The sequence below is a fragment of the Etheostoma cragini genome, chromosome 16, assembly GCF_013103735.1.
Source record: "Etheostoma cragini isolate CJK2018 chromosome 16, CSU_Ecrag_1.0, whole genome shotgun sequence".
NCBI classification, from domain to species: Eukaryota; Metazoa; Chordata; class Actinopteri; order Perciformes; family Percidae; genus Etheostoma; species Etheostoma cragini.
In genome coordinates, this window is record NC_048422.1 from 23,051,309 (window position 1) to 23,065,913 (window position 14,605).

The 14,605-nt window shown below is 41.9% G+C and overlaps 1 protein-coding gene across 1 annotated transcript in view; it reads left to right on the forward strand.

Annotated features, from left to right (window-relative positions):
* The first annotated feature begins 541 nt into the window (after positions 1-541).
* naa25 (N-alpha-acetyltransferase 25, NatB auxiliary subunit) overlaps positions 542-14,605 on the forward strand; it is a 16,166-nt gene continuing 2,102 nt past the window's right edge. The window contains 19 exon segments of the mRNA XM_034896212.1: positions 542-667; positions 3,178-3,263; positions 3,470-3,608; positions 5,028-5,146; positions 5,300-5,374; positions 5,471-5,578; positions 5,670-5,748; positions 6,251-6,362; positions 6,457-6,546; positions 8,659-8,831; positions 8,938-9,050; positions 9,144-9,351; positions 9,965-10,054; positions 10,138-10,318; positions 10,953-11,052; positions 11,158-11,309; positions 11,418-11,543; positions 12,251-12,494; positions 13,783-14,040. Coding sequence (XP_034752103.1) covers positions 610-667; positions 3,178-3,263; positions 3,470-3,608; positions 5,028-5,146; positions 5,300-5,374; positions 5,471-5,578; positions 5,670-5,748; positions 6,251-6,362; positions 6,457-6,546; positions 8,659-8,831; positions 8,938-9,050; positions 9,144-9,351; positions 9,965-10,054; positions 10,138-10,318; positions 10,953-11,052; positions 11,158-11,309; positions 11,418-11,543; positions 12,251-12,494; positions 13,783-14,040 — 2,511 coding nt within the window. The 5' untranslated portion in view covers positions 542-609.

Here is a 14,605-nt window from a genome sequence, read left to right on the forward strand (position 1 = left end):
TCTACATCGTCCCTGTTAGTGATGGCGTTGCATAGTCTGTCCACCAGAGGACGCTCTACAACGTCCCTGTTAGTGATGATTTTTTTGTTTTGTTTTTTGTTTGAAGGACATTAAGTTTCACATCTTAAATTTGTAGTTTCTGGATTTAAAAAAAATGTAAATATATATATATACATATATATATCGGCCAATATTTTGGCCTACTGGATTTTTAAATAATTAAATACTTGTATTGGTATCGGCCTTAAACATCCTATATTGGTCAAGCTCTATCAAGATCTAAAGAACAGAATTCTTAGTGTCAAAACACACTTATGTAGAATGTCCTAATTCAGAATAATGTATCCTTGTTGCATCAATGTGTTCATATATTTAAAGAAGCAGCTGTAAAGGTGGAGCTGATGTTAATAACCTTATTTACTGTTGGGTAGCAGGCACTTTAGGTGTATTTTGATGTCAACACTTATACTTATAACAGAGTAACTTTTAATTCCCAACACTCATGCTGACATGACAGCAAGAGAAAAAAAAAAAAAAACTTGAATCGCTCCTAGAGTCAGCTCAAAGTACGCATGCGTGAACATTTCCCCAGCAGGTAAACTCTCCACCATGGCGGCTAGAGGCCATGTGCAGGATCCCAACGACAGGAGACTCAGACCCATTTACGGTAAGGACTCAATGGGGAGTTATATATTTGAGCGTGTTTGGGTGTGTGGGAGACATCCTTGTGTTGTATGCCGGTGCACGTGTGTTAAAGTAGAAGGCGTTGGAGTCGGAGGGCAGCGATGCGGCCCCACCAGCTCCAACCACGGGCTCTGCTGCCTGCTGCGTCCCATGACAGTGCACCTTACCCGGTATGCCACCGAGTCTGGGTAGGGCACGAGTCTCCGGATGAAACCCTGTGTCCCGTTGTTAAATTCCTAAACATCTGTGGTGGTGTTAAAGCATTGAATGATGCGGAAATGTTGGTCGTCCAGTTTGGATCATTCTGAAAGTCGAACTCCTTTTTTTTGCTAGCGGTTGCTATTTGACAGCTAGCTAGCTAGCTAGCTAGCATGCTAGGCTAATGTGTCAGCTAGCCAGGCAGCTCACTGACATGCTCCAACTGTTTGAATGTTTAAAAAAAGAAAACTTGTGTATTTATGCGAGTTGTGTGTCACCACGGACATTACGGAGTATGTCCGTTGTGATTAGCTTGGTGTCCGCGTTTAGTCTGAATCTGTTCGTGCTTGCTAGCTCAATGTTACACGGTTAGCTTGCTGTTAGCATTATGTTCATAATAGTGTAAGGACAATGCTTCAGGCTAACTCCAGCTAGCTAGCATGGAGCTAGCATGGAGCTGTCACCGTTCACGGAACTCTAAAAGCAAAGAAAGAGGAGCTGGTACATAACAGATATTCACTGGGTTTTATAAGTGAGAAGTGGTGGAAAATGACACGTTATTCATATCATTTTACTTAAGTAAAGGTGCTAAGACAACATTGTGAAAGTACTCAACTACAAGCATAAGTCCTGCATTCAAACCTGAAGTATTAGTAAAATTGTGTGTGTTGCAGTAAAATGTTCCCTGTCAGTGTTTTCCTCTTCTATCTGATGTTTCTGCAGTAATATTCATGCTGCATTAATATTTATGTTGCATTTTACTGCTGTAGATCTCTAAGGTTGTGCTCATTTAACTCCTTTTACATGGCTTTCAATGGAAAGAAGGGGTCATCTGAAAAGTAACTAAAGTTGTCAGCCACACGTATTGGAGTAAAAAGTACAATATTTAGAGGAATGCAAGGAGCCAGAAATGGAAATACTTTTGGAAAGTACAAGAACCTTGTACTTTCAATCAATAGAAAGAACCACAACATGTTTAATAATTGTATGACTTTCATACTAAACTGATGTGAATGAACAGTTTTATTGGGAGTGTTACTTTGTCAAGTTATTCAGCAGCAGGGAGGTTTCAGATCTGCAGCGGAAAAGACATGGAAATGCAGTTTGAAACCATAAATAAGTAAGCTAGTCTGTGTTTTTTTTATCCATGGCTGGAACTTAAGGGCTGCTTGGTTTGGCAGCAGACCATGTACTCCTCAACCCCTGATCCTGCTGATAATAAGTCCATGTCCCTGACATATCTGCAGGCGTTCCCCAACGTTTGGTTCTTCTCTGATGACCGTTTAAACAGAGAGAATAGACATGACATAATCACAGTGTGCTGTCTGGCACGGTCAGCTGTTCTGAGGAGACTGAACTGAGGTGTCGCTGTTTATTTTTATATATGTTGATACATAAATAAACACGAAAAAGACGGGACGCTCGGCCTTCAGCTAACAGTTATATTTATCGTTCATAATTCTGCTGATTAATTTCTCTTAGGATACTTTTGTGACACTTAGAATATTAATCTGAGCCGGTCACTGGCAAAACGAGCACTTTTGTCAAGATAAATATAAGATGGACAGTTGTCCTATTCGCTTACATTGCTGCCGCAATCTCGCTTCATACTGGATCAATGTCAAAGATTGTATTTCTTATCAGTCACTTAGACATGAACACATAAGAAAATAGGGTCCAGGTTGAAAACGCCTTTTTTACAGTCCAAATTCCAAATATTACCAGTTTACTGTCACATAAAACAATGAAAGCCGCAAATCCTCACAACTGAGACGTCATTCAATGTTTGGTTCTTGTAATATGACTCGAACGGTTATCAAAATAATGATCTTTAGCTCAACTAATCAAAAAATGGACTAAGAATTACATGGCCATTAGAGGTGTGAATCTTCACTGATCTTTCCATTACGTCATTATCATTGCATCACGATGCATCAAATACATTTTTGTATCAATATAAAGCCATTTAGGATGTTTGACCTGACAGGTTTGCATTGGCAAGTGCAATGCCCGAGCTGCAATGAGTAACTTAAGACTGGAATGGTGATGTGTTTGGGTTCGTTTCTTTACCTATTTTGGATTAGTCATATGACACCCTACTTTTTACCTCGGACTAACTGACCCCAGACAACTTGTTAACAAAAAAGGTTTAATGAACGACAACTTAAATGTACAAAATTTAGCCATTTTAGATTGAATACCACAAATCATACCCTTCAAATATGCTAACTGAAATGTTGCCCATTGCATTCAAACTTTCATTAATCTCATAATGTTGTCCCTTGCTTCCCCCAGATTACCTTGATAATGGCAACAATAAAATGGCAATACAGCAGGCAGATAAACTGCTGAAGAAACACAAGGACCTGCACTGTGCCAAGGTGGGTGACTGAGGAGCAGATCTCACTGATAAACGGTTGTAAGCGGGGAGGCAAAACTTCCTCTTAGGCAGAATAATCGAGCAGACGCCAGGCTCTCTCACAGAGACACTGATACAGACTATGTGTGTTGATGCATGCTCTGTTCTTTCTGTCTCTCCTCTGTTCCATCTGTAACTCCTTATTTGTGTCTGTCCTCCTCCTCTCAGGTCCTAAAGGCCATTGGCCTCCAGAGGACTGGGAAGCAGGATGAAGCCTTCACTTTGGCCCAGGAGGTGGCCACCCAAGAGCCCACTGATGACAACTCGCTACAAGCTCTGACTATTCTCTACAGGGAGATGCATCGTCGTGAGTACACACACACACACACACACACACACACACACACACACACACACACACACACACACACACTAGGGCTGTCAAAACTGGCCAAAAACAACCATAAAAAAAATCCAAGTTTTGATTATATTCAAATACAGGGCTCAAAGTATTCCGGCACCTTGCGGTTGTGAGGAAAAATAAATTTAAAAACTGTGTAAACTTGCATGTGCTTTTATATTTTTGAGTAAATTGATTTCACCTACCAATCATATGAGAGGAACGCAACTCTAACTAATGCAGAGCTGAATGTACTCGGGCCTGGTGCGGGATTTCTGGGGTTTGACTATTTTAGAAAAAAAAAAATCATTTTTAAAAAGTCAACAAGGGATTTGTTTTTGACGCGCTAGGTTCAACCAATCCTCGAACTGCCACCTACCAATGAAACGCGTCCTAGCCAATCAGATGCAAAGCAGGGCGGGTCCTTGCCGAAAAGCAAGAGTGCGGTGTGTGTGGTCTCCGTGGTAACACAACAAAAAAATGTAGATGCAGCTTTAGTTGAGAAAGGAGTTAAAAACAAATGGCGGTGGGCATGAATAGAGGAAAAGAAGAAAAGGGTGGAGACAGCAAGCTGCACTTGGTACCTTAGGTTGAGCACCCGGCTGCAGCGAGTGTTGAAGGAAGATACTCGCTGTACGGCAGCAGCGGTACGAAAGGTCTTGCTGGTCGTTAGATGCTCGTTACAAAGCTTCGTTACCGGCGTCGACCGCTACCGCTGCAACTGCGCCTTCGCTGACGGACCGTGTATGTAATAAAAACCATCCGTGTGTGCACGTTTAGTGGAAAAGGATTTTTTTGTTATTGATGGCCCTTGTGTAACTGCATCTAAAGCCCAAAATGTCTTTACAAAGCTGTCTGTCTGGAATCAGCATGGCCGTTATTTAAACAGAACAGCCTTGTCCCAGAGTTTAGACGTCTAACTATATGAAGAACTAAACAAAGCAACGTTTTTAATGAATGTACATGAAGCAACTAATGTCAACATGGACAAAATCATGAATGTACTAATTTGCTGTTATGATGAAGATGACATGTCCAAAGTAACAACACAACATCTAGAAAGTTTTGATTCAACAGTTATTCAATGTAGGATTATATTATTGCAATATGAAAATCTACATCGACTCTTAATTTGAAATATGACTGGAAGAAGTAAAAAAAACTTTTACTTCTTAAAAATGAGTTTTATTTTGTAATGTAAAAAAGGACTAACATTTTTTCCAGTCAAATTAACTTAAATGAGTGTATATTGAAACATTACACTGTGTAATTTAGAATATTCATTGGAAGTCCTAACACGCGCGCGCACACACACACACACACACACAGCTGGTAATACCACTAGAGTGACTGCATGCTGACTACTGTGCCTGCTGTGGTTCACAGCGGAGTTGGTCACCAAGCTGTACGAAGCCGCCGTGAAGAAGGTTCCTCTCAGTGAGGAGTACCACTCTCACCTCTTCATGGCGTACGCCCGCGTGGGCGAGTACAAGAAGATGCAGCAGGTGAGAAATCCTACGTCCACACGCAGCATGTAAACATGCAAACACAGATGACTAACAGCTGTGGCTTTTGTGCTCCATTGGTAATTAAAAGAGATGGACATGTAATCAGAATAATGAAGAGGATGTTGATGACTGCATCTTCGCCCTTTACAGGCGGGAATGGCCTTGTATAAAATCGTCCCCAAGAATCCGTATTACTTCTGGTCTGTCATGAGTCTGGTGATGCAGGTATGGATGGGCAGGCATTTATTGATTTATGACACAAGGCGTTGACATTCCCTACATATTTTCATTATTCTGAAAAACGTGTTATTTGTTGTGTAGGCCATCTCAGCACAAGATGAAATACTGGCCCAAACCATGTTCCTGCCTCTGGCTGAACGCATGGTGGAGAAAATGGTCAAGGAGGAGAAGATTGAAGCAGAAGCAGAGGTGAGTAAGGGGAAGTTATATTATAATGCGTGGTTTGATGCTTGTTGTTGGTAGTTTTTACAGTTGTTTCTGGCTTTCTATGTGACTGTAGGTGCAGCTGTATTTTATGATCCTGGAGCGCTTGGGAAAGTGTGTGGAGGCTCTTGAAGTGATCAGGGGCCCACTCGGGGGTAGGTGTACGTGTGTCTGTACTTGGAAAGCCTGAAAGATCATCATCTTCATTTATTTAAGGACAATGCACGTTCCTCAACACTGCTGTGAATGTGCCGGTGTTAGCCAGTTGGTTCATTTTCAGCTTAAGACCTTTTGGGCAAGATTTCTTAAAATCAATGAAGTGGCAGATACATAAGTACAGACATGGGACAGCATTGCACAGAAATAGATGACAATAACATTAGCAAGCTAGTACCCTAATCATGTAGAGCAACAGACAGCAGTAAAACACTGAATTTGTATAATAACGTTTACTGTCCAGTAGTTGTTTAACAAAGGAACACAAATGAGGAACCCTGTCTTACCGCTGTGTGCAAAATGTGGATATTAACAAAAGGTCAACACAGTGTTTATAATCCAGAATGTTACTTGTAATAGTTTGAAATTAGTCAAATGGTAATATAACACACGTTAAACACATTTTACCTTCAAATACCTAATGTCTGCATGTTCCCACAGAGAAGCTGACCAGTGAGCTGCAGAGCAGAGAAAGCAAGTGTATGAAGCTGTACCAGAGACTGCAGCGCTGGCCAGAGTGCAACTCCCTGGCTCACAAGCTGCTACTCAAAAAGTGAGTGTTGTCTCTTTAAGGCGAGGCTTGTGTGAACATGGGAGGAGTTACAGGGCGCACATGCATCACAACCCTGTGTGTTTTGTGTTTCTAGCCCCGATGATTGGCAGTTCTATCCGTGCTACTTTGACTCTCTCTTCCACCTGATTGATCAGTCGTGGAGTCCTCCTGAAGAAGGCCAACAGTGAGTAGAAAGGAGCCTGTGAAAGACTGTCTCCACCTCATTGATTAAAAATGCTATTTTAAAACATGGCATCTTTAACGATGAGGTAAACAAATGTAAAACGACGGCTGAGAGGTAACACAGGAGCGCATTGGTTTTTTAGTTTTCAGATCAATACTGTATGGAGAGTTACTTTTATTTTTTTATTTTTTTTTGCTGTTTTAACAAGATCTTCAGTGTTTCCCACACAGACTAATTTGTGGTGGTTGCGCCACTCAATCAACACGGGACACGCATTCGATCAGCTTCATTTCCTTTCCCTGCTCCTCTCCGTCTCTCTCTATATACACACACACACACACACACACACACACAGCGTCTGTCTCCATGAACAGTGTTGCCAACTTTGTTGCTAGATTTAGCGACTTTTCAGTTATAATTATTAGGTAAAAAAAGTTCCTATATTGAAGATTATTTGCTGAAGATTTGTATTTCTTTCTATCTACCTTGCTGACACAACCACTAAGCTTTATGCAAATGATTGCGTAATGGACCCACCCCCCCACCCCGTCGTCACAAATTGGTTTTTAATCTGTGGGAAACACTGATCTTGCCTGCGATTACAGGCCTTCCAGAAGCCTGAAACTCCAGCTTCTTTCTACTATAAATCCATAATTATGAATCCATAAATCAAGTTACGTAATGTTCGGATGCTCCACATCGCTTCAAGATAGCGTTGCTCTGTTTGGTTAGAATGATGGGGCGTCTGGCTTTCTTCAGAGGCAGATCGTTAGTTTAAGTCTGTTCTTTATTTCCTGCTCACAGCAATATGTCCATCTTTGGACAACAAAGCTTCTCAGGGATTATAGAGCTCACCTGCAACCAGACGTTAAGATCACCTTCAAGAATTCAACCCGAGTTGTTCTTGAATTGCATTGTGCTCTATCAGCTAATATTCTTGATATAAACATATTCAAATTGTACACAAAAAAGTAACATTTGAATATGAAAATGCAGATTTGAATGTTGTGAGAAAGGAAAAAACTTTCAGCTTCCTGTCAGCCTGATTCCAGCTGATCAGGAAGAGCGTGCGAGTTGGCGTGTTTCTTTCTAAGTTTCTATTATGCGTCTGCCGCTACCGGAAGTAAGCAAACAACAAGGGAAGTATTTATGGAACGGCAACAGACTCGGATGTTTATGAATACAAATGGCTCTGTGACCACTGTGTAATCGCAGTCATGTCCGACCTCCTGCTCGCTCTAGAGAGAGAGACGAGAGGTCTACGGTCTTTCAATGAAGTTCTACTTTATATAGGACATTGGTTTATTGGGTAGATCTTTTATAAAACATCTGTGATGAAATAAATCTACCCATACAAGTAGGTATGTCTCCGTTGTTTTGGTTTTCCCTTTTTATAAGCATAATAGCAGTTTCATTAACAAAGTATACTTACGTACACAAGGAATTTGACTTTGGTAGGTGTTAACTCTACGCATTCAACATATAGGAACAGACTGTACAATATAGACAACAATATACATAAAGGCACATGTCGATGTAATATACAAATTACAAATAAGACACTTTATATCTAGACAGTACACATGAAGTGGGATGTAAAGTGCAAAGTACTGTGCAAGATGCATATTGGAATAAGTGTGTAATGTGTAGAGAAGTGGGTGAGTGGCCAAAGGGGGGGATGACCCCTCTTATCCACAGTTCAGTAGAGTGATGTCAATGGGAAAGAAGCTGTTCTTGTGTCTGGTTGTTGTTGTGCGCAGGGTTCTGTAGCGCCCGCCAGAGGGGAGAAGGTTAAAGAGAGTGTGTGCAGGATGTGTGGGGTCTTTGGTGAGGTTCTCTGCCTGCCTGCTCCTACCACTGCTGGTGAATCCTGGAGAAGGGGCAAGAGAGCACCAATTGCTTTTTTTACATAGACATAAAGTGCACAAATACATATTTAAACCTCCTGTTTTTAGTAGTTTTTGCCAGTTTAGACAGCACTAGTGCTCTTGTAGTGCCGTTTTGATGTTTACCTCTAAACTTTGGATGGCAACAAAAGAAGAGAGATTTGTTTCTAAATAAAGAAATGTAATATTGTCCCGCATTGGTGTGCTTCTGTCTGTTTGTCTTCAGCTGTTCGGAGGGTTCGGTACATCACACTGTGGCTGAAGTGGTGAGGTTCGTGGAGGAGAGGATTAAAGGGGAGGACGGCAAAGACTCTCGTTCCCTCAGAGGACCCTATTTAGCTCGCCTTGAACTAATTCACAGACTGAGAGAAAGAGGCTGTCCTGAAGAAAGTCTGTTAGGTAAAACACATGGACTGTACAAACAGTTGCTGTTCTTGCGTTTCACCCTCTGCCAGGTGCTTCAGCCTTTTTTTTTTGTATGTGACTTTTATGTGGCTTTGAACAGGTGAGCCTTTAGAGCTAATGGTGCAGTTCTTTGGGAAGTTTGGAGACAAACCCTGCTGCATCACCGACCTAAAAATATACCTCCATCTGCTCCCTCCCGAACAACATGTGCAGGTAAGTTCCAGCAGCATAGTTGAAAATTGACGCTCGTGGTGGTGAAGGGTTGGGCTGTGAAACGCATTCCTCTCGTGCCAACTTCTTTTTTAGTTCATTAATTGTCTGAGCGAAGCGGTCCCACTGGGGGAGCAGGGAGAGGAGGGATTTGCTTTTCCAGAGGACACCAAGGCGCTGCAGAGGCATTTGTGCGTGTGTCAGCTGAGTCGAGCACTCGGGCTGCATCACGCCCTCGACGTGGACGGGAAACTGCGGCTTATCACGGAGCTCAAAGCTCACTACCATCATGGACTCAAGTTTGGTAAGAACACCACTTTTATTCACTCTTAAAGCTTTTGGCTTTTTCAGGATCAGAGCAAAGAGGCACGCAGTCACCTAAACCACAAAGAGTTTATGTATTAAAAAAAACAGATTAAATGGCTCAATCCGGGGTCCGGAATCAGACTACGGTGCGCGTTCTCGCAATATTCAGGGTTTACGGTTGTCCCAATGTTGAATTTCAAAGAGCGGGAGGGTTTGAGTACACACTTACCGGGAGGGTTTGAGTACACACTTACAGAGACCTTACCATGAGTCTGCATCAATGCAGGCTTTACCAAAGGGATTTACCCACAGTTCAAAGCGTTGTGACGTTTACCGCGGAGACCATAGGGAAAGCTGCAAATTAAAAAACAACAGCACGCCACACAACCACGGAGCGGAACGGACCTGTTGACCTCTTTTCCAACAAGAAATGTTGTTTTTGTTGCATGTACTTGTTTATGTAGCGACACATTTGCATATGGAAAGAAGCAGGGTTTCTGTCTTTGTGGTCACTGAACACATGGCAGCATTAGCAACTGATATCAAATTTAAACCTAGTCCAAAACACCAATTTTATGCAACTCAGATGTTTGCTGATATCTGTTTCCCAGGGAAGACAGCTCTGAAGACAGAGCTGCAGCATTCTGATATGTATTGTCTCATGGCAGCTCATGTATACATCGACTTATGGAAGGAGACGGGTGAGTCTTTCTTTCTCTTGTTCTCTTTGTTTCTTGCCAGTGACTGCGTCTCTAAACACGTTGTATTGTTGTTGTTGTTGCAGAGGAAGAGAACATGGTGTGGCAGTGTTTAGGCGTCCTCCAGGAGGGTCTGTCTCTCAGTCCCTCCAACGCCCAGTTCAAGCTGCTGCTGCTGCTCGTCTACTGTCACCTGGGAGCCTTTGAGCCCGTGGTGGACCTCTACTCCAGCCTGGATGCAAAGCACGTACAGCACGACACCATAGGGTCAGTACAAGTCCATTAACTAGGGTTTACAGTAAAACGTTGTGATGGACAATGACATACATAAATATATTTTTTCTACTACTATGGGCTAACCTTTAATATAGAAACAATCAGACATTTAAATCCCCTCTTTAAAAAGACAGTATTACATGCTGCTGCTGGTAGGGCAGCATATTACAACTTGACCTACTGGCGATTGACCTACTTTTACTTAACTATGCTGCCGTAAAGACTAGACACAATCAGATCGCTGTAATCTGCATAGCGACTGTACAGAGGAACGTTTGCCTTTAACAGAGCGACAGTAATAACCCTTATATACAGTCTCGGTTATATTTGCACTGAATAACTCATTCAATAAACAGAAACACAACTCTTGTAGCGCACATGAGCAGGGTCGCAATATTGGCTCACATATAAAAAGAAAGTTCTCCGATTATGACAGAGCGTTATTGATGAAGGTGATAGGTGTATAGGCAAATTATACAGGTGACTAAATCATTTAGGTTGTTTATGTGAAAGTAATGAAGAGTTTTTGGCCGGCTATAACTGATGTCCTAAGCCCAGACCAGTGCTTATATTATCAGCAAGAGATTTAAGTGTAAAAAAAAAAACTTTTCATTGTGATTTCCAGGTTTCTGTTAACACGCTATGCTGAGTCATTGGGTCAGTTTGCTGCAGCCTCCCAGTCCTGTAATTTCTCCCTCAGGTTTTTCCACTCTAACCAGAAAGATGTAAGTCCATTCTGCTTTGTCAGTTTAATTTTAGATTCTTTTAAAGCCATGGTCATGTGTGTTTTTAATGTAATGCATTGCTCCTTCTCTCGTCCTACCCACCAGACCTCAGAGTATATCATCCAGGCGTATAAGTATGGAGCTTTTGAGAAAATCCCAGAGTTCATTGCTCTCAGGAACAGGTTGAACCAATCGCTGCACTTTGCCCAGGTCCGCACTGAGAGGATGCTGCTGGACCTGTTCCTCGAGGCCGATATGTGAGAATATATACTAAAAAAATACAGTTACCCCTGAATTATAGCGCTGTGGAGTTCTTTACATTTAAATGGTGTGTGGTTGTTCTTTTTCTTCAATTTGTGTTCCAGTGTGTTGAGTCTGGACGAGAGTGTGAAGGCCATGTCTTTGTCTCCAGAGGAGGATGACATCCCCTGGGATAACATGAGGGACAACCGGGACCTAACGGTTTTTACCAGCTGGGACCCTAAAGACAGGTATGTGTATGGTTTTTATTTTTTGCAGAAACAAGGGGCTTTAGGTCCTCGTGTCTAAAGCAAGTGTCAAGTGTTGGCACTTGATTTAGAATGTACATTCTTTATATTATGCCCATTTTCAGGTTCACAATTGTATTTAGAGGTTGTATCAGAAGAGGTTTAAGTGGTGCAGTCAGAAGCAGAGTGGCCTTGAGAGTAGCTAGATAAGGACTACTAGCCATTCAGAAGCAGAGTATGAGGGCGTGCCATGCTAGCAGCTAGGTTAGCATTATAACACGTGTTACAAAGTGACGCACGATCATCTCGGAAGTAAAGGCTGGACTACAGTAGAGCTGTTTGGAGCAGTTTGTGAACAGTGTTTTCTGATGAAGAAGGCAAGTCCCTGGTGGTTGCCTCTGATAATTTGACACCCACAGCCAATGTTACCTTACCGTTTTCTTTCCCCCAGCCGTTTTGTTGCCCATCTTGTCTAATTTCAGTGGGGTTATGTATGTGTTTAGTTACTTTTTGGTTGTATTCCTAAAAAACATTGCTAAACATTTTGTAACAGTTATTTGTTTTTAAAGGTCACCTTTTTATTTTGTTTTAATCCCATTTTCAATTGTGGAAAAAAGGTCGCTGACAAATAATTGTCATAGTTTTTGTTGAAAAAAATGAAATGAGCGATAGCCCAAAAAAATCCACTTGTGTGCCTCTTCCTCCCACAGAGAGCTAACCGCGGAGCACCGGCGTCGGTCTCTGGAGGAGGAGTCCGTCTGGCTGAGGTTACGCTCTCTGACGCTGCGCCTGCTCGCCTCCTTGGCCGCGCCGGGACACACGCCGTCGCAAAAGAACTCGGAGATGGTCCACGAGAACGGAGTCGGAGACAAGAGCTCGGTCCTCGGCGGCCTGCTCGCCCAGCTCAACCAGACCCTGCAGACTGCCGCTCAGATCACAGAGAAACGCGTGCAGGTACGTCTATTACACAAGTAGTCAGAGCTGGGTGCTGAATTCAATACTATCCAGGAACTGAACAAACTGCCTCCAAAGAATCAAGTATTGAAAAAGGCCTCGCCAGTCAATACCCAATTTCAACACCTAAAGGAGGAAATCGTATTTTATTTTAATTTAACCTTTTATTTAACCAGGAAGTCCCTCGAGGTTGAAATCTTTTTCGAGGGAGACCTGGCCAAGACGGCACACGTGTTACAATAAAAACAGAAACACAGCGTAGACAAAACCACACATAATAACATAATAAAGGAACAGGTCACATGTGGCAGGTATGTTTTTGAATCACATGACATTTTAACATGGCCTTAAATTCATTTAATGGGACCAGATCATTTAGATGGAGCAAATTTTGCAAGTTATTCCAAGACCATGGAGCGAAGTAAGAGAAGGCTTTCTTCCCCAGCTCAGTAAAAACCCTCGGGACCTGGTAAGAGAGCCACCTGTATCGGCGTCAGTGAGCCAATAAGCACGTCTGCATTCTCCTGCCAAGATGTAATGGTGTCTGTGATTGGCTGACGTTACACGTCGCAGAGACACACAGGAAAGACACAGGGCTCATGTAGTAGGAGCGGCAAAATACATAAAGATTTGCGTAATTTCTTTTTGCTTTATAAGATGGGTATCATCAAGTATTGTTTAGGAATCGGTATCGAAGTCACAGTATTGGTATTGAACAATTCCCAGCCCTACAGGAAGTACATGTTTGTGAAAGATGAGTAAAAATCGATCTTGCTGATTTACACGAACAAACATAAACACCAGCCGACATCCGTCTCATACAAAATTATTCGATAATATCAAGAGAAAAGGAAGGAGACAGAAAAGAAAGAGACACAAAAACGAGGGATGAGAGACTGAGAAACTGTTTGCCTTAACATAATCACAAGGATTTGTCCAAATTTGACAGCGTGACAGAGGTTACAAATCTGTTCAATCGGTTTGAGTCGTTTTTTTTAAAGAGAGACAAGGTAAAATACTCCCAATTCCAGCTTCTTGAATATAAATATCTTCTAGTTTCTTCTCTCCTCTGTGACCGTATACTTAGTATCTTTGAGTTGAGGACAAAACAAGACATTTGAGGACGTCCTCTTGGACTTTTGGGAAACACTATTTTCTGACATTTTATAGCCCAAACAAACGTATCCATTTATTGGAGGAAGTAATTGACAGTTTAATTGCCAATGGAAAATAATCATGAGTTGCAGCCCTAGGCGTTGCAGTATTGATGTTTTTTGTTGTACTGCAGTATCCATTCCTGGGCCCCCCCTCCACCCGCCTGGCCCCCGCCCTGTCCAGTGGGAGCTGTCAGTGCCAGGCTGCAGCCCTCCAGCTGTCTGTCCACCTGCAGGAGCTGGAGACCGTCTCCCTCGGTAAGAAGACACGGCAGATCAATCATTTAGGGAAAACAATGTATTTAATAAACAATGGAACATAATTTAATTTCTACTCCTTAGTGATTCCCAACGTGGGGAAATTACTATTTACACTCTGTTACTACACACAGGCCTGAAATATACACACACACACACACACACACACACACACACGCGCACACACACGCTCAGGTCCTTTAGAGTAAGGTGGTTTGATGCCTTGCTCAAGAGCATCTCTCCAGCTACCAGTTTATCTCGGTACTTCTGCCCATATCGGGACTTGAACCAGCGTCCCTCCAGTTCCTGGGGACTGAGCTACTGCCCCCCCCACCAATCTAATTGCGATCTTTCTGCCAGATATTGTGATTTACAATTAGATTTTTTTTAATTCATTTTTTTAATCTAAAGTTCAACATCCACTGTGTAACAGATAAAACATGTCATGGAGAACAGCTCTATATTCTTATGCAAGGAAGAGTACATGGATATGAGTTTTTTTTTTTTTAATAAGCATGACACATTGAACGGCCAAACAGAACATTTATCACAAAATACTTTTTTTTTTCTCTCAATCAAATATCAGGTCTTTCCTGTAAACAAAAAATTCTCATATGCCTGAGTTCAGTATGTCTATCTACATACATAGATATATATATATATATATATATATATATATATATATATATATATATATAT